This window comes from Dermacentor silvarum, chromosome 5 (assembly GCF_013339745.2).
Source record: "Dermacentor silvarum isolate Dsil-2018 chromosome 5, BIME_Dsil_1.4, whole genome shotgun sequence".
In the NCBI taxonomy this organism is placed as follows: Eukaryota; Metazoa; Arthropoda; class Arachnida; order Ixodida; family Ixodidae; genus Dermacentor; species Dermacentor silvarum.
Genome location: NC_051158.1, coordinates 22413283 through 22433799, shown reverse-complemented (window position 1 = coordinate 22433799; position 20517 = coordinate 22413283). Strand labels below are relative to the sequence as shown.

General features: G+C 43.8%; 1 protein-coding gene across 1 annotated transcript in view; it reads left to right on the top strand.

The window, feature by feature from the left end:
• Positions 1-20517, top strand: part of LOC119453060 (myosin heavy chain, non-muscle-like) — a 97923-nt gene that overhangs the window by 47975 nt on the left and 29431 nt on the right. The window contains 10 exon segments of the mRNA XM_049667495.1: positions 574-682; positions 1576-1596; positions 6028-6054; positions 10217-10309; positions 12055-12118; positions 12588-12686; positions 13398-13541; positions 13908-14122; positions 16343-16831; positions 17906-18020. Of these exon segments, the coding sequence (XP_049523452.1) occupies positions 574-682; positions 1576-1596; positions 6028-6054; positions 10217-10309; positions 12055-12118; positions 12588-12686; positions 13398-13541; positions 13908-14122; positions 16343-16831; positions 17906-18020 (1376 nt within the window).

Here is a 20517-nt window from a genome sequence, read left to right as displayed (position 1 = left end):
TTTGTCGACCTTTAGCAACTTTTCGACTTCCGCATAAAGCAAGTAGTTAGGGTAGTCAGCATCTACCAGACCTGTTGTGCAAAGCTGCAATGCGTTGTGTGGGGGGCAGGACCTCCTAAGGGTGATTCGTGGCGCAAAACACCACCATGAATACTTGATACAGTAGTGGCATCATCTACCGAGACCATTTGAACTAGAGAAAAGGTGCCTTTTTTCGCTCTGCCATCGCTGCAGACAGCACACATTTTCTGATTTGATCATGAATGATATCGAACAACAAGGCTACCTTTCTTAACTTTTCAAAAATTTGTGAACAAATTGCTTATTGGTTCCTAATGCTCCCTTTGCCTTTTGCTACAAAAGATGCATTCACTCAGCACAAGTCACGTTTACTAGGTTACTGGGCTTTTTTGTCCTTTTAGTACTTTCCTGACCCTGTTGGTAGAGTTATTTGGTTTGCTGCATGTTTACTTGCCATTGGCGGGAAGGGGGGGGGGGGGGGGTCGGACGGACGGACGTAATAATAGCGCTCAGTAGTCCGAGGAGCTGACCTGTGCCTCTTTCCGTCTTCAGGGGCGAGTCCGGAGCTGGCAAGACTGAGAACACGAAGAAAGTCATCCAGTACCTGGCATACGTTGCGTCTTCCAAGCCGCGGTCATCGACGTCATCCGCCATCCACTCGGTGAGTCTGTTATGCAACTCTGTTAACACTAGATAGCTCTAGTGCTGAAGAGAGACAAGATTTTTGAAAGTCCTTCCTACATATTTTCAGCAAGTCTGGCTGAAAATGCGTAGAAGTTACTACTATAAGTTGCTGTCTTGAAGGAAGTGTGTGGCACCAAGTGCGGTACCTTAATTGCACGGAGTTTGTGCAAATCTTCAACAGGCACTGCGCGAGTACCTGTGAATAACTTCTGCTGGTAATATTCTCCGTTTCCTGCACTCACTTTAATTTGACAGTGATTTGTGATTTGACACTTGTGACAGGTATTGGGACTGGTGCCAGATCAATGTGTACTGTAACAGACATGTGAAACCTAGCTGAACGAGAAGGTTAGGATGTGAATATTTCAAATACTGTGCTCTATGGAGGTTTAGTAGTCAAATAGTCGATTCACACTTTTAATTTTGCAATAGCTGCTGTTCAGCCTTTATGCATTCGAAATGCCCCTTTTTCATTTTGTTCATCCTTAGTGCTGTAGTCTTTCTCACTAGACTCCAGAAAGAAAAATGTAAAAAATGCAAAAAATGCAAAAAAATGCATAGAAAACCCCATATGCTATTAATCGGGAAGCATTGTTTACCGTGTTCTCAAGTTTAGGTGTCATGTTGTATGAAGCACATGGTTCCCCTTTTCTGCCGAGCAGATTTGGTTGGTATTGATACTGTCTAAATGTGCTTCTGGTACCATGTTACAATTGTTGGTGCTGGTACCATACTGCAAATGCTGGTACCATGCTAGTGTAAATGCTGGTGGAAAGTAGTAGGGGGTGTTTGTCTTACTTGTGCGCAAGATCGTAGCGTTGCGAGTGCCTCGACTACAGTGTTGACCATGTGTGTTCACACGCTCTCAAGGAGTCCGGCACCGCGCCTCACGTAAGTCTCGTGACTTGGCTGGTGGCGGCTGGTGGTGTGGTGGTTGTTGTCTGGCTCTCTCGGGTGAATGGTGTGCTGCTGTGCACGACTGTGCTGGTGCCTGGTGCATGGTGGAGTGCATCCCGGAGTTTTGCAAAACTTCACTAGTTCCCTCTCCCTACGGTTCATGGCTTGGGTAGCATGCCTGCCCATTTTATGGGTTCCTGTTCACTCTGGTACACTTGGTTTGACAACGAAATGAAAAACGTCGTCATTCAGTGCCTCGGAGCACTGACGTCCCCCATCCCCCGTTATTTTTTAAAAATGCGATAGCATTATGCAGGACATTCAGTGGCCTTCATTCTTGGCGTCGATGCGAAATAAAGAGGGCCGATTCCAGAGGCATTGTATTCAAAGGTGTGGGTGGAGCAATCATAATACTGCCATCGCACTAAAGGCACCCGGGTTTAGTAGGATGATGTGAGAGTTTCCTGTTTTGTTTACGAGATAGCTTCCAACTCCTTAAAACATTGTGCGAGGCCGCAAACCCTTGAGTGTGCAATGAATTGTTAATTATGCATCCCTCTAAAAAAATTATTGCGGTTCAATCCATCCTACATTATGTGTCATGGTTGTAGGAAGCTTGGATTTGCTTGAGATTAGAATTTTAACGTTCCGTGGTATGATAATGTGATCTTGCATTGCGCTTATCCAGAACACGAACGAACAAACTTGCAGCATATGCCATTGTTTGGGTAGCAAAATCTAATTCAAAATTTGCCTCGGGAGGCATCACCGAGATAAAGGTATCCAAGAAATGTGATATTGGTAGAGAAACAAAAGCAATAGTACTGTTCACGCTCAACTTTCTTTTACCACACTTGATTACGCACATGTGACCAACTTGTGCAACAGAACTTTTGCAGAATTAATTCTCTCTCAACTTTGGTTGTGCTCATTATTAAGAGGAGATGGGGAACTGCTGCTTATTCTAAGCCGAAATCTCATCACCAATTGGCTGATTGAAATCAACCTTCAATCATTCTTTGCTTCCTACAACTGAGGAGCCCGAGTGCCCGCTTCCAAGTTTTAGTAGGCTGACGTAGGATCAGGGTGTGGGAGCACCAATTGCCGGGTCACTTTTTTTTGTTGGAAAAGTTTGCTTCAAGGCAGCCACGAGCCAAAACCTGTATCTATGCGCAAGTTTCTTGCAAGGAAAGGTTATCTTGCCACTCAGACGTGCAATAGCGTCTCGGCTCTCAAGAACAAGGAACTGAGCATGCCCAGAGCACACCTCTTGCGTACCTGACATAAAACCGTAACCAACCTCTACTGTCGTTCAGCGACCTGCCTCAAGTAGCTGATAACTGCCACTCCAGCAGTGTGTGGCGTTTGCCCCCACAGTGGCAACATTCATTAAGTGAACTTGTGTTTTCTTTCGTTTTTTTTTTTTTGCACGCAAGGAAGGAGAAAAAAAAAACCTTGTCTGCAGAGTAGAGAGGAGGCACCGAGCAATGTGTTTGCCCTTAAATGGCATGGAAATCTGCGAAAGTTAGTCCAATGGCATTATGGCGTTTTGGGCAAAAATAATAAACAGCGTTAAAGGGACACTAAAGATAAAGTAATGTTGAGCTGCGTTAGTACATTGCGCTTGTACAAAACCAAAAAACCCACACTTGCCCCAAGAGGATGCTTGAAATGCCAAAATAATAGATAGAAAAAAAAAAAAAAAACTCAAACGAAATATTGGTAGTGGCGCCTCCTTCAAGTTCCTGCGCTAGCTAGTTGCAACGTCATGGGTTTTGATGCTGTCTGCTGGACTAATTACCGTTTTTTTTTTATTGGCAAAGGTGGACTAAGTTGTTTTCTAAAGCAGCCGAAGACTAAATTTATTGGGTTTTCAGAACATTTAAAGTGCCACAACGACCCAAGTACGAGAAAGTACTTTTGAAATCAATGACATCGCACTGATGTATCATTTCGGTGCAGAAAAAAAAAAAAAAATAAAGGCTGGCAGTTGGGCCTTCTTTCTTTCTTGTAGTAACCACCCTCATACCACAAAGTTAATGACACTAGTTTTAAAAGAACACTTAATTAGCCTAACTGACTTTGTCTTGCCTTTAGTTCCCTATTAAGTGACGGCACGTGAGGCATAGACGAGGTCACAGGCATTGAACTTGCAACTATGAGGTTCGAGAACAACCTCTACATATAAACTAGCTCATGCTATACTTCCACTCTTGATACTTACTCAGTCGAACATAGAAAAGTCACTGCAAGAACTGTAGATATTGGTAACCTCGTACTTATTATTTGCAGCTTTAGGCAAACAATTGTGCGTTGTGAACCAGTGGTGCATACTGACATCAGTTTGTGTAACATTGAGAAAGTGCCTAAATATACTTGAGAGAAACTTTTACACTATTCTACTGAATGCATTTGGTCATGGTTCATTCATACAGTTAATGGTATTTGTATGTTTGGTACTTAAGATGCATAGTGTTGATTAAACCAAAATTTATTTCGTTCTCAGATGAACATAGCTTTTCCTTGTCTCCCCAGTTATTTAGGCAAGATGCAGGGGACCCTTGCACACCAATTCTTTCGAAACCAGTGTGCCTAATGGGGAGGCCTGTCCTTGAGGCTTTTTCTTTTTTTCTTGATTTTTCACTGTTCTGATGAGACTACTCTGCTTATTGTGTTTTGGAGGGCTGAATTTAAATATGTACTTACTTGCACATCCTGGGATACTTGAGGCATTGAAGATTACTTTATGTTCATAGTTTGGAGGCAACTTGGCTGGCAGAAATGCATGCAGCGTGCAAAATGATTGGTATACTAGAATAAACGACACATTTTTGAGCATGCAATAATGCAAAAATGAAAGGTTTAGGCCCAGTTTGACTGAAGGTGTATTGCAACACCATTTCGGGAGTAATATTTCTCTTACACATGAAAAATGATACATTTTAAATCGTATTTTTTTTTAGTAATAATTGCAGAAATCTTCGTTCTGTTTAATTCTACAACAATATATTGCAACACCATTTTGGGAGTAATATTTCTCTTACACATGAAAAATGATAAATTTTAAATCGTATTTTTTAAGTAATAATTGCAGAAATGTTCGTTCTGTTCAATTCTACAACAATTTGTTCCTAATAGTAAAGTTAACAGTGGTGTCAGTCACTAGAGATAAAGCAGCTCTGAAGTTCAGGAATCATAACATTTGTGGTTAGGAGGAAAGAAAGAAAAAAAAAGAGAACACATGAACATACCAAAACGGTAAAATTTTTCATCGGTGTATCTCACAATGAAGAAAATCGCATTGAGAACACGGGCTTCCCTCAGATAACCCAGTGGCTCTGTATGCGTGCGCTACAGGTAGTTTCAATATGCATGTCACTTGTGATGGCACACTTGTTTGCACTGGTCGCTGTCCAGCATTTTCTGGGTTGTTTCAGCATGACTCGGTGTCTATGTAAGGCTGTGGCATTGTATGTCTTGCTTGCTGGAAACCTTACGAATGTCCCTGGTACTGAGAGCCAAGTAGCTTAAATTTCGCAATGATGCCAAAGTTATGGCACACAATTCACAAGAGAAGCAACTTATAGCACTGGAAGAGAACTACTCGTAGGACAATTGCATTACTAGATTTCATATTCCTTTGTCACTGCTCACTGTATTCAAAGGGACTCTGACAAATGGAAAATGCGTACAGCTATTCTGCAAGAAGTAAATACAGTTTTAGTGAAAGTACACTGACTGGACTTGAATGTGGCAAACAAGCACTTGTTAATAATGCTCTACCGCCACATTGGTTCTTGTTTCATGTAAGCATGCCACTTTTTTTCTTGGCAGAAGTGGCAACTGTAGACAAAGCAGCTGCAGTTGAGTTTCGTCCTTGTCATGTTTAAATACTTGCATAAGCTAGTGACATTGTTTACACTTGACAAAGTTGTTGAATGTTAAAGTCAAGTTTAGCGTAACAGAAGCCGCAGAATCAGCAGCTTGTTGCTTCGGGAGTCTAGGGAGCATTAAATGAAATTGATGTAATTGTTGCTGTTTGTAATATATCCGTAATCCATCATCTGTAACAGATTGGACGCCATGTGTGGCTGGAGAGCCAAGATTTAGAATTCAATCTTGCGATGAGTAGAAAAGTGTAGACGTGGCAGTTGCTGGAAAGTTCGCACGCTGTTCTTGTTATTGTCTTGTGTATATAAAAAAACAAAAACAATTGCCTGCGCTCATTGTTGTTGTAGAGAAAAGAAGCTTGTGCCTTGCATTGGTAAAGTTACTTTTTTCGGTATGGGTGCTTATGTGCATTGGTGTGCTGTTTGGGGAATCTAACCTTTCTTGACATGGCATGCCCTCAGCCCAAACCACCCCTGTCATAATCATCTCCTCTGTCCTTGCTAACCAAGTCTCTCTTGCTCGTCTCTTCCGCAGAACTACCAACCACCAGTGTTCAACATGGTAAGTTGCGCGGTTGACGGCGCATTTTGTATTTTTTGCACACACGTCTTCTGCTCGTGCCTTCAGATCGTGGTGCCACCAGAATGTCTAGTAATGTAACGGACTTTTTTTTTTTTTTTCATTTGATTACATCGTCACGTTCACCATAGCTATGATTGAGAAGTGTTAAACCCTCCGTGGAAGTGTGTAACGTTATCATTCAGCTTATTGTTACTTTGCATAATTGGCTGAAGCAGTTATAATTAGCCGATGCAGTGAGTTTACTTGCACAAGGAAGTGACTGGTGGCAACTTTAAGCGACAGAGCGAGAGGTGAACTGCTACTTGCAAACATCGCTTCGCTAGCTTAAGATTTAATTCCCACTTGTTACAGCTGTTTGTGCCCATTCTCTTGAATGCGTTGCCTTCTTAACATTCCTTATTGAATGTTGGAAATCGCCATCATGAGGCAGAAGTGTTGCCTCGAGACCCTGTTCAAGAGGAGCAAGTGAAGCAGCAGAAGGTTTGGCTTCTTGCCAAGAGTTTATAGAAAAGCTACCCACTGTCATACAATTTCTTGATAGAAAGTGTTTAATGCTGGAAAAAAGCTAAGAAAAAAAAAACGCCTTCGCAGACAGTATGCGAAGTCCGAGCAACTCGTGCATAAAGGCAGCGAAGCTGTATGCGGGAGTTCTCACAGCCTTAGGAGATCCTAGAGGTCTCGTTTATCACCGCCTGTAATCTACACTGGACTGCGTAAACGCTTCACTATATGCAACGCAACCCCTTTGTTGCACCCGTGCTTTTATAAACTATGTTTGACCTTGACCTCTGTTTCATGCGTAACAGTCAGTGCTACGAAGGCCGGAGAGACTTCTCTCACGATTTGCATTCACGACCAGAAAAAAAAAAAAAATTGTGCGTATCGTAATTCGATGTAATATTCTCATTATGTCGCAAAATATGACAGGGAGTTTATTACAAGGAAGGCATATGGTAGATCTGAACCCATTTACCGTCGAACGAGCAGTGTGCGACACGTTTCGGCGACCAGTGGCCACAACGCACCGCTTCCGGGGCTCGCAACCCAAACACAGTACGTTGCCCAAATGTGAGCAGATGAGAACAACTAAGGCGCGATTTGACATAATCTGATACGCGCAATTTGCAGTTGTAATATATGAAATATTTATTCAGTAGGAAGTGTCGCAGTCAAACATAGCTGCGCAGAGAAACGCGAACCGAACTGCTTGCACAGCGTTGCCTGCCAAGTATGGAATCAAGTATATAGTACTGCTATACCCTCCGATATATCCGACACCTGTTCCTGTATGATGCTATGCCAGCTCTGCCCTGTACAAATATATCTGTGCCTCCTCAGTAGCGACCACGCTGCTGCGTGAAAACCTCGTTGTAGAACTCCCCCGATACAGCTGCGTTGTAAAGAAAGAAGACTGAACAGGGGAACTAGAGCAAGGTGTTTTGCGCCGGCCATTGCAGCGCCTTCGCGTTTTTTTCAGCTGCCTTGGCTTTGTGCGTTGCTTCCATTTTGGAGGCTTTTATTGTCGCTGTTTTTCTCTTTGTCGCCTTGCAAACACGAGGACTGTCTGGCGGTGGGTATACATACGTACAGCTTGCTGTCTGTGTTTCAAGCTCCACTGTCTGAAGGCCTTTTGAAGAAACAAAAAAGGCTGGCATGGTGTGCGACGTTCGTTTTTTCGTCCTTGGATACTTTCTTGTGTGCGTGTGTGTGGGTGTGCGTGGGTGTGTGTGTGTGGTGCCTGTCATATAGTTGGCATGGTTGTCTGTTGTCACTGTGCTGTGCTTGTATGTCCAAGTATTTGAAAAAAAAAATTGTCTGTGTGGCAGTAGCGTACGACTGCTGTGAAGTGGGTGGATATGAATGAGCTCCTGTAGCCTGTACATCGTTCTCAGCCAACGGGTGTGCATTTTTTTGCTTGCGGACTGCGTGAGCATAAACCAAGACTAGCACTTTTGGAAACCAGTTTGAAAACTTTATGTCTAACACATTCTTGGCAAAGGTAGAACTGCTTTGCAAGCTTGACAAGGTGCAATATAGAACTGGTTGGTGTTCTGTTATACTAATGAACTTTCAGCACGCGACAAAAAACATGGACACAGAAAATGTAACTTCAAAGTAGTATTACAAAATATGGTATGGTCCACCATAACACTCGTATAGTATTTGGCTACCAATAACAGCTGAATTATTGCATGGTGGCATGCAGACTACACACTAATTCAGAGATATCAGTCCGTTGTTTAAATGCATGCTATCTGCCATTGTTGTTTTTTCTCTAGGAGTGTTTCATGTATCTTGGCTTTATACCAGCTAGGTGTTCTCTTTAACAGTTGACTGCACAGTACATGCTGTTTATTCATAAATATGACATAAAAGAAAGAACCCAATAGGCAAAACAAACAGAAGATGACAACCATGTCAAAAGTGCACAAAAATGATACTGTATCTGATAGTTATGACATTGTAATGTTAAGAGACGAAGATCACGGTGTGGATTAGAGAGCAAATGGGCGGTGGTAGCCGATATTCTAGTTAGGGCTATGAGGAAAAAATGGACCTGTGCAGGCCATGTAATGCGTAGAACAGATAACCGCTAGCCTGTTAGAGTCGTAGAATGGGTGCCAAAAGAAGGGAAGCGCAGTTGAGGACAGCGGAGAATTAGGGGTTGTGATGAAATTTCCAGGCATAGGATAGTCAGCTGACACAAAGGAGGGGTACTTGGAGATTTCCGGGAGACGTCCTGCAGTGGACATAAAATGGGTCATTGATGATAGTAGAATGTGTTCTATAATAAATATCTGCTGAAAGTGAATGTTTATCTTGCCCTTCTGTGTCCACATTTTTTTTTTTTCCCCGGCCTTTATTTTGCACTAGAAGTTCAGTAATGTCTTGCAAGAATAAGGAAAATGCATGAATTATGCAACAGAGTTGCCATAAAACACTAGCACCTTCTTCTTTGTTTGAGGTTCTTAAGCACCTTGGGCTTTTGATGGCTTAAATTGGCATTGACAGAAACGAGTGGCTTGGCTTTTAGAGTCCACGTGACCTGACATAATATATTGCAAGCTGCTCCAGACGTAACAGGCAGCCACTTTCTATGCAGTGCCTCCGTACTCGTTTGCTACTGGGCTACTGTTAACATAAGCGCACATCCGGTTTTGCCGTTCCGTTACGCTGGTATGTGCGGTTGTATAAAGCAGTAAGTGGCGTATCACTTGACGTCTCCCTAAGAGCACATCCGTTGCCTGCCGCCTGCTCCTTGTAAACAGTTTGTGTGGCAGTATAAACGGTTTATAGGGAGTGCGCTGCTGCAGCGGAAGTGCTTCCGTTCTAAGCAAAGGCTTAGGCAAAGCAAAGACAAGCAGACAGGCTTAGGTGCGCTGCAGTCTTGTTGACAAGATGTTGAGGGAATGTGACCAGGACGTTTACATGATTGGTGCTTTGACGTAGTCACTTACCAGTTCCGTTATACTTTCTGCTTATCACATTTCTTGCTTGCGTAAACTCGGTGTTTTTTTCTGCCCGTAGGCCGTTTTCTCATTTGGCAAGCTTGTGTAGCTTTTATCTGCATCTTTCCTTATGTTACATTATTAATTTATTTATTTATTTATTTATTTCGGCAAAGTCAGTGTGTGTTGATCTCTTGGGCTATTTCACATGTTATACTGCGTATTCTTGTATTTTTATAGAGTACATGTGTGAAGGTGATACATGTAGGCTTTGTCAAGTTCAGGCACTGATATAGATCGCTCAGTAGAATACCACACACAAGATTATTGTTCCTTCTGCAAGTCTGTCCAATGTTCGGCATGCTTTTTTTTTATGCTGTATTGCTGACTGGTGCTAATATTTTTTGTAACTGCAGTCCCTTCTTGGGCCTACGAATTTAATCTTTGGATCTTAGTGTCTGTTTGTTGTGTTTGTTTTTTCATCTTTGGTGTTCAGTGTGTTTGTGAAGTGTTACCTGTCCTGCTGCCTGTGGTAGCTGGTGCGCTTGGGAAATGAGTGGGTGCTGATGATTGTCGGGTCTCTTGCGCTGTCCCAGCTTGTGAAATGTGTCTCGTTACGCTGCTTGTCGTTCGGGAGGCGCGTTATTGCTACTGTCATTAGGTGACGTTATTGCGTGGTCTCAATCTCACAGGGCGAGCTCGAGCAGCAACTGCTTCAAGCAAACCCAATCCTCGAGGCCTTCGGAAACGCCAAGACAGTCAAGAACGACAACTCTTCCAGATTCGTGAGTGCTTTTCTATTCTCTCATTTTTTGTTGTTGTTTTTGTGGACGTTCAGGATGTGAACTACTATAAAGGGGGGAAAATTGACAGAAATCGACTGTCAATTTTTTTCTCCTTTATAGTTTGCATCCTAAACTTAGATAAAAGCATGAACCCAGCAACAAGTAGTGATTTGTTGCTGTTGTCCTTCATATTTATAGATAATGTGAGTGCAGAAATCTAGCACTCTGGTGATCTGTGGGCTTGTGGCTAAGTATTGCGGGGCCATTTAGGAAGCTGCAAAATAGCCACAGGCCGTATTTGAAAGCAGATTTTGGCAGGGGGACTGAAGTGACTGAAGTATGGTTCAATATGTAGTTCTGGTAAGAAGCTGTTGCCTATGAAGGGTGACGATGCAAACTCTTGGCAGTATGAACTTGCTCCTAGGAAAAAAAAAAACATTTTTAAACTGAATTTTTTGGCAAAGCAATTCATTGCCTCACCAATGGAGCATAATTAAACAGTACCTAATGTTCAGTTGCTCAATAAATGGGGATACCTAGAAAAGAGAAAAAAAAAATTGAGACATATGTCTGACTGGTGGGCAATAAGTACATCAATAGTTTCAACATAGTGCTTCTTTAGAGCACTATATAACCTCCTATGTTTATATCTTGTGCAATGCTCTTCCAAACCATTGTACCATTGCATAGTACTATTCACTAAATTGCAAGAGCAAATGGGGCTAGCCGATATTCCAGTTGATAAGTAGAGGAATAAAATTGAGTTGAGCAGGCCATGTTATGCGTAGGGCAGGTAACCGGTGGTCTGTTAAAGTTACAGAATGAGTGCCAAGTGAAGGGAAGCGTAGCCGAGGATGGCAGAGAATTAGGTGGTGTGATGAAAATAGGAAATTTTAGGCATAAATTGGAATTGGCTAGCGCAAGATAGGTGTAATTGGAGATCACTGGTAGAGGCCTTTGTCCTGCAGTACGCGTTATTAGTCTGATAATGATGATTAAATAAACATACACTTCTTTTTCAGGATAGTAGAAACTTGCCCAGAATTTGCATCACATGCCTAGATGACAGGTGATGAAAGTGCCTGGAAGTGAGAAAGTTGTGAAATGTTTGTGTTAGGGACGTATTCTACCAGTTGTTTCAGGGTGCTCTGGTGGTGATGCTACCGAGGTCATGCAAGACGGCTTTAAAGCTGATTCTTGAGGGTGAGGGGGTCGTTAGCATTAATCGTACTTTGTTATAACCATTTGAGCCCGCCTGTGCCGGTAGTAAAGCTTAGCTGCTGCTCTTATGCCACCTTTGAAGTTTGCCAGAACACTCAAAAATGATTAGTTGAATATGCCATAAGTGCTTCTTGGGCTGTAGCCACTGTCGCTTATGTAGTGCACTTTGTTTCATTGCCAGGTTGTACACCAAGGTGAATGTTCTGACTGTTGACTTTTGACTGTTGAAATATGTAAAAGCTACAGGGGTGTGAACAAAAAAGTGAAGAGTCACCCTTAGTGAGCTTGCCTTCACATGCCACTTTTCTTCCCACAATTTGTTTTAATTTATTCTTCACTGATGAAGACAAGGCTATTTGTTGATGTGCTGGTACAAGGCCATGCACACTTCTGCTTCGTGTTCTTTTCTAGTTCTGCATTATGAGGGCTTTTTCATGAGTTTGTTTTTCTCATTGTAACTGAAATCCTTTGTTAGTATGCCAGCTAATGTGATTTTATAACACTGGCATCTTTTACTTTTGTAGGGCAAGTTTATCAGGATAAACTTTGATGCATCTGGATTCATTGCTGGTGCCAACATTGAGACCTGTATCCTTTTTTTGAACTATAGAAAGCTGACGCATTGATGTGTCTTTGTTTTTTCATTTTAATGCGAGCTACACTCAATTTCTAGGCTGTGAACAGATTTTGTTTGGGGCTGTCTCTCTCTAGGATAGGTGCCCAAGCCATTTGTAATATGGATGCTCATAGTAGACATATTTTACTGTAACAAGATTCTATTTCATGTTCTGATCCGAAGATTGTCAAACGTTAATCATGAAATCATCAGAAGCATCCTGCAGCCTGAACAAACTTGAATATAGGCCTGCCTGGAATTATTGCCGAGTGCTCGTCATGCTGAAGTTCATTTGAAATCTTTGTGTTCAAGATATGTCATGCCTATTTCTGGTCATCCTTGTGAATATATTGCTCGTGGTTCCTCGCTTTGAATTGTTGTAGCTATGGGCTGCTAGCTTGCTTGGCACAAGATTTCTTTCTTGACCCTCGCAACCCTCAGACCTGCTGGAAAAGTCGCGCGCCATCCGGCAAGCAAGAGACGAACGGTGTTTCCACGTGTTCTATCAGCTCCTGCACGGAGCCACGCCCGAGCAAAAGAGTGAGTTTCACATCTTCTGCACCTTTCTCCTGTGTACAGTCTGCTGAACAATACCTGCAAAGCTGTGCAGTAGTTGTAGTCGGTGCTAAAAAAGTTTATGGGTTGTGGTGTTCGGCAAAAAAAAAAAGCTGTATTTCTGCTTAGTCCTAACCTGCGACCAGTGAAATAGTACAGCACTGTGTTAGTTGCACATGCTAGCTCACGTTGCATATCTATAAATTCCAGGCTGCAGTAATATTCAGGTTTTTCAGAGATTGCACGCCCCATTTACTTTTGACTCCGACCGTGCATCAACAGCTGTGTGTTACAGCCTTAGCTGCTTGAAGAAGCTTCTATCGACTTAGGGCACTAGTGAGTCCTGCTGCTAATGAGTTTCAAGTGAATTCCAGCATTCCCTTGCATATAAACTTAATGGGCGTTGTGTGATCGCAGGTTCTCGGAAAGCTGCTCTGGTTCCAGTTGTCATTACTGTGAATGTGTTGACTAAGCATTGGAAATCTTAAAATGTAGCTGGGGTTGGGCTTAGTGTTGAAAGCTTTAATACGTGCAAACTTGAAGAGAGTAAGAGAAGTACGTAAGCACCAATGCGAGGGAGGCTTCTTTGGTGTCATACTTTGTTGTCATACTTTGCTGTCGTACTTGCTGTCGTACTTTGTCTTCGTACTTTGTCGTCATACTTTGTTGTCATACTTGTCTGGCGCTTGCGTGCAGAGGAGTACCTGCTGGAGGATGCCAAGAGCTACACGTTCTTGACCCATGGTCACGTGCCTGTTCCTGGAGTGGACGACGCTCAAGAATTCCGCAATACAGTCAAAGCCATGACAATCATGGGGCTCAACCAGGAGGACCTCAACTGTGAGTGTTACCATTGTTGCAGGGTCTTCTTTGGCCAAGAGTTTGCAAATTCTTGGCTTTATTGAGGGCTCTCCCATAGACCAGATTCTGTTACTTTTGCGCACCTGCTTATAGCAAGCGTACTTAATCTCCAGTCACCAGCTGTGGATGCATCTTGTGCTGGGCTTCTAATTTGATGACTGGGCAGCTGATGACAAAACCATGCTGCGTGAACACTGGTGACAAGCACGCAATAAGAACAAGATGAGCGTTGTGATGACTGTTCGTTCATTCTTTCTGCCAGTTCCCGCAGACACCTGCAATCGAAAGCTGACGTGTTTTGTTTGGCTGTTAACTGAACTGCCGAGTGTTGTTTTGTTGCGGCAGGCATATTCCGGGTGGTGTCGGCGGTGCTTCTCTTCGGCAACATGGAGTTTCGGCAGGAGCGCAATTCGGACCAGGCGACATTGCCGGACAACACAGTGGCGCAGAAAGTGAGCCACTTGCTGGGCCTCAACGTGACGGAGATGACCAAGGCCTTCCTGAGGCCGAGGCTCAAGGTGGGCCGCGACCACGTCACCAAGGCACAGACCAAGGAGCAGGTGAGTGTGTCGTGTGCGCAGTTGCACCTGGAGCGGTTCAGATTGATTGGTGAAGGTTAGCATCTTAGAGCACCATGTGGACTCAACTTGGAAGGCTCGGGATTAATTTTGCTACGTTGAGGTTCATTAAAATACACCCGAAGTCGGATTTTGTCGGAATGCGACTGCTATCGACAACTTCCTCGTACCCAGCTGCAGAACACCGTAGCCATTGGGTGACTATGGCAGGTTGCAGTTCATGAACTACCACCTTTGTATCACTGTCAGAAAAAAAAAAAAAAAAAAACAGCCATGCTGATACAAATGCTGTTGGTGAATCTTGTAAGCAATCACTGTGGCGTAGTGCTACGATCTTGCGCTGTCGAGCGCAAGGTTTTATGGGTGCGAGCCATGACCGCAGCTGCCACATACTATTGGGGTGAAAATGGTGACTGTGTAGCAAAGATTAACCCTTTAACCGCCAATTTATCTGCCGAAAAACGTACCAAAATCGCCAATTTTTTTTAAGTAGTCATAATTTTTTCCGTGCAATTCTGATTCTGAAAATATGTTACATCATCGATTTCTGTTTAGAATTAGCACAGAAATTAAAAAAGAAAAAAACTGCTGTTGCGGGCGGCTTTCTCACAATGCATGCCGTGGTAATGGGTCAAAATGTACTGGAAGTCTAAGTATTTATTTGATGCAATACATGGTAACACATTGGAAATTGCACAGACGTTGCTTCGTCGTAACAAAAGCTTTCATGATTTCATGATCACATGTGCACTGCTCAGTGCGTCACCACGTCGTCGTCGTCATCGCCGTCGTTCTTGTCGGTATCTGAAGCAATATCTAGGGTAAAGACCAACGTCCAAGTCGCTGTCAGACAGAAATTCCATGTTTTCACTAACGCTGCTTTCTGTACTGCTCCAAGAAGCACCTCTTTTTCTTGGAGCATCGCCGCCACCGGCATTCTTTTTGCGAAGTTCCATTATGAAATGACTGTTGCCCGGCTTAAAACATGCACGAAAGGCACAAAATGCGGTTTTTCATAGACAACTACCGCCATTTAGGGTTGAAAATTGCAAGCAAAGCAATTGACGACCGTGATACGTCTTTGGCGGTGGAAGGAGCGGAAAATCAGGCCGGACGAGTGTGACTCGTCATTGGCGATATTGGTACAAACTCGTGTGACGAGTACAGCTCGGGGTTGGCGGCTAGAGGGTTAATAACCTGCTGCTGTTGTGAATTATCTGGAGCCTTTCAATGCAGAGTCTCATCGCCCGAGTCACTTGACAACTCTCTCCTGAATTTTTCGTAAAGTGTACGAATTATGGCCTGTTCTAAGATATTACGAATGCTTCGTGAAGTGTTACAAAAAAATAGATTGTGGTTGCAAAAAAAAAGTTGGAAAGGTGTCGTATAATGGAGTGGCGCATAATACCTGTGCTGCTCTCATGACCTTTGAGATTGAGCCCTTATACTTCGAGCAAGTTTCTTCCAATATTCCTGAAAGGGGCAAAATTGGCAGCAGCAGTATCGCCGAAAAAGCCAGTTATCTAAATACAATGCATTGCTTTTCATTCTCGGCTGTTTCTAGCTTCTCCCTAAATAAGGTGCATATGTATCTCGTAAAAGGTGTGCTCAGGGCAAACTTGAAGGAAAATGCGTGCTATTCCCCCTCCCCTCTGTTATGACTGTGGCTTTTTTATTAATTCTAACGTTAGCAGGTACGGCGAGTACAGTTCGGCGCCAAAATTCTACCCTTATCTCTAAATTAATAAGTGAAATGCAAGCCAGAAAATGAGAAAGTCGAGCTTCTTGCAGGAGCAATGCTAAAGAAAAACTTGTGTGTTGAAATTGTGAGAGCTTTCCTGTGGGGGGCTGTAGGCTATTCTTCAGTTTGTGCAGCTTACTAGTAGCTTCCTATGGCAAAACAGGTGCCCTGATTGAGCATTGCTACCATCGAAAAGCAGTGTGCACAGTGTTACCTATTTAAGTGAGCGTGCTTTTGCACCTGGGCTCCCAATGATGATTTCTAATGGCATCCCTTTGAAATGGGGGTGATGACAGTTGCCTAGCCTGCATGATTTCGAAAGCAGTGAGTGTCGTTCACGAACACCACAGCTGCCTGCTCATGCAGTCTACTCAGCAGTGAACTAATCGGTTTGTACACGCACTGTGGCTATTCTTCCATTTAGCCTTTGGTTTAATCCACATCCATTTCCTTTCCCGCAGGTGGAGTTTGCCGTCGAGGCGATTGCCAAGGCATGTTACGAGCGCATGTTCCGCTGGCTGGTCAACCGCATCAACCGGTCGCTGGACCGCACCAAGCGCCAGGGGGCTTCTTTCATCGGCATCCTCGACATTGCCGGCTTCGAGATCTTCGAGCTCAACTCGTTCGAGCAACTCTGCATCAACTACACCAACGAGAAGCTGCAGCAGTTGTTCAACCACACCATGTTCGTGCTGGAGCAGGAGGAGTACCGGCGCGAGGGCATCGAGTGGAAGTTCATCGACTTTGGGCTCGACCTGCAGCCCACCATTGACCTGATCGAGAAGCCCATGGGCATCCTGGCCCTGCTCGACGAGGAGTGCATGTTCCCCAAGGCGACGGACAAAACATTCACCGAGAAGCTGGTCACCTCGCACAACCAGCACCCCAAGTTCATCAAGTCGGACTTCCGCGGCACGGCCGACTTCAGCATCCTCCACTACGCGGGCAAGGTGGGTGGCTTGCTTTGTGCACCAGGGGCGGTGTTCTCGAGCAGTCACTTTCGGGGATAAGATCACTTTCGGGGATAAGATCACTTTCGGGGATAAGATCACTTTCGGGGATAAGATCACTTTCGGGGTTAAGATCACTTTCGGGGTTAAGATCACTTTCGGGGTTAAGATCACTTTCGGGGTTAAGATCACTTTCGGGGTTAAGATCACTTTCGGGGTTAAGATCATTTTTTTTTCGGGGTTAAGATCATTTTTTTCGGGGTTAAGATCACTTTCGGGGTTAAGATCACATTTAGGGACACATGCAATGCCAATTCACCTTCGGGACTTGACACTGGATGCTTTGGTTTATATGGCCCACAGCGTACCCGACACTGTGCCAAGTTTCCTATCTTTTTACAGGGCCAGAAACGCTGTCAGTCGCATACTTTGACTTGACCAGTGCCAAGTCAGGCAAAATTTCTCAAAAGTGATCATTTCTCCTGAAAATGATCACTCGAGAATACCGCCCTAGGAAGAGAGGAATTGCTCTCCTTGTGATCTTTTGGGAGTGCTTATGCATTAAAGCTATGCAAAGAGAAAAGTAAGTTGAGCTGTACGAGTCAAATAACCTTCTGCAGTGCTAAAGAAAGCCTCTTACGCAGAGAGGAGGCTCAGTAGCTAGAATAAACATAAAAACAAGACAGGTTGTCACGACCACCTTGAAGTTCCCGAGCCAGCTCGCCGTGACCTCATGGATTTGTAAACTTTGAGTCACCGCCACTTTCACAACTCTTTTCAATCTCCTATTTTGTATACTATTTTGGACCATAGCCTGACATGTCTGTGGCGCAACCCTTCAGAATGCGAGGATTCGCATACTACTTTTTTCACAACCTTAGGAACTACGTGTAATTCTTTTTCTATGTTTACATGAAAGGAGAACGGCACTGGATGCCTGCTTCTGTCCCCTACTATGGGACATGTCCCAAACTTGCAGTTATATAGCTTCTTGTTGATATCCTAATTTGAAGGGAAATGGCTCGGTCGTCCATGAACTGTGACAGGTATTGAGATGGCGCATTGCCATTGCAGGTGGACTACCTGGCAAACCAGTGGCTGATGAAGAACATGGATCCACTCAACGAGAATGTTGTCTCTCTGCTGCAGAGCGCGCAGGATCCTTTTATTGTACAGATCTGGAAGGACGGTAGGCAACTCTTTACGAGTACCATTTGTCTAGATTGCGCTGCGGTGTCGCATCTGGCCGATAGAAACGGCTGCGTCTAGGATCGTGCACCTGGAAGGCAAGGGCAGGAGTAGTGTATGCATTGCATTAGACTTCTCTTGACCATGTCCTGTGCCGGTGTTCCTCGAGCAGCAATTTCTGTCGGCTGACGCGAAGAGGTCCTGGACAGAATGGCATTGGTGTGTTTGTAATGGAAGCTCGTGCTAGTCTTCCTGAGAAGCATGCAAATTGTATGTCTTGCCGGGTGTTGTTGTCACATTGCTTGACTCAAAATTGGTTTAGTGGTCGTTTTGCTTGGAAGATTAGACAGAGAAAACACACACACGAGTGAGACACGCAGAATGGCCATTTACCACTGAATCCTTCAAGTTACTTTAGTACAAAATAGCTAGTATTAAGTTAGTGCTGGTGTTCAGTGGAATTTGTAAAGTTGGCCAGTGTCATATCATGGCAGTGACTTCATTTACAACAGTATTCATAGAGGCTTTTGTACTTCCAGCCAGTGTTGGTTTGTGCTTAGGGGGTAGTGTTCGCTGAAGCTTATCTATTGAAGAGCAACATCATATCATTTGCGCCAGCTGGAGCTTAGGCCTCACAACTTTGTCCTGATATTCAGTGTAGGCGGGTTGGGTGAGCTCCTTCGTGCAAGCGAGTCGATTAGTGCCGTCTGCACAGAACAGCCTCATGAGAACAAACTTTGCAGGAACTTTGGCTCTGGACTGGTTTCACAAAGGACTCTGGCAATTCAGCTTTATTGGAGTTAAACACGCAACCTTTCCTTGCGAAATCCCCCCTCCCTATTAATTTTCTGTGGGCTGCCACAAGATTGTACTTGCTGAAGAACCACTGAACCATTTTAACTTGCCAATGCCCAACAGGGCTTCAGCAGACCTCTATTCAATGGCAGAGTGACACACCTACAGTATTAATGGGTCGTCGCATTGAAGTTTTGAATGCTGTGCTGGGGGGGGGGGGGGGAGGGGTAATGAAGGTACGAGGCCACTTAGCGCACACACACACACACACACACACACACAAACTAGTGTTTTTTATGTTTCATAGTTCCCAGTTTTTTATGTTTCGACATTTTGTTTTTGTCAACTTGCTCTTAACTGCCGATGATAGGTCGACTCATCATGACAGTGTGCGTCCTCTAGTGCTGATGACGAGTTAAATTGTAGCAGGCTATCTGCAATTATTTAAACTGTTCAATGTCACTAAAACACTTTGGCACTGCAAAAATATGCTCGGAAGGGTCTTTTTTAAAGCATTTTTGTTGGATTTTTTTTTGCTACGTGGCCAACAGCTGCCTATCTGAAGTTGTAAACGTGAAAGCTGGGTTTAAAAAGGACACCAATGTCACAGGCTGCATATGCTGCCGTGAAACAAGCTGTCGTTTTTTTTTTTTTCTTTTTTAGCAGTGACTATGATTAGTTGTTAGATGACCGAAACGATGATTTTGGTCGTAAAGAAACCAGCAATAGTAGCACAGATGACAAGTCAGGCCATGTGGCCAGCACCCTGAACTGGGTTCGTCTTCACTCAGACAATCTCGCCTGCACCTCTAAGGTTTGCATTCACTGGATTGCCTGTATGCTGTATGGCCAAGATGTCTTTCTGCAACTCCTGGTTTCTTTCCTTTCTTTCCTTCTTTCTTTCTTTTCTTTTTTCTTTTCCCTGTATATGTGCAGTAAAGGTTGCACAGTCTTGTAATTTTGACACAGTAAATAATACACGATGCCTTTTGATATTTTTTTTTTCACAAGAGCTGTTAAAGTGCTATAGGCATTTCTTAAATCAACTTTTCTTTAGAAATAAATGGCAGAAAAATTGAAAATCTAGAAAAATACTAATTTTCCATCAATTTTACGAAATTTTTCATGGCGGTTAAGGGGTGAATGTTTTGCATTCACCCACGGTGCATCTTACCTATGTAGTCCGAGTACTAGCCATACCTTTATTTCTTTCTTGCATGTATGCACAAGAAAAAAAAACAAGCAAAAGATGCTTTTTGTGTCTAACAAAGGATTCTGCACCCACAGTTTTTCAACATATGCACCCAGTTTCTTGCACAAAACCACACGTGATGCATCATGGGAAAAAAAGTTAGATAGCATCTCTCACTGGGCCTAACAACTGCCGCAGCGTGTTGTCTCGCTTCTTATATTCATGACTAATTCTGGTGTCGCATGGCCACTTTCGATCGCGATTGAGCCCGATCCGGATCAAAATTTTCGGCCGTGATTGGCTCCCTCCTGTAGCTTGTGCAAAAGAGCCAATGACAACCGAGAAATTCGATCGCCATCGAGCCCGATCGGGATCGAAAATGCGCCGTTCGACACCCGTATAAAGTACAGTCTCTAACTGTACTTCTTTTTGCCCTCCCCGTGTTTGCTGCCTGGCATGCCAATACCTTCGTCGCCACCACCACCAACACCTTCGCCATGCACGCATGCCT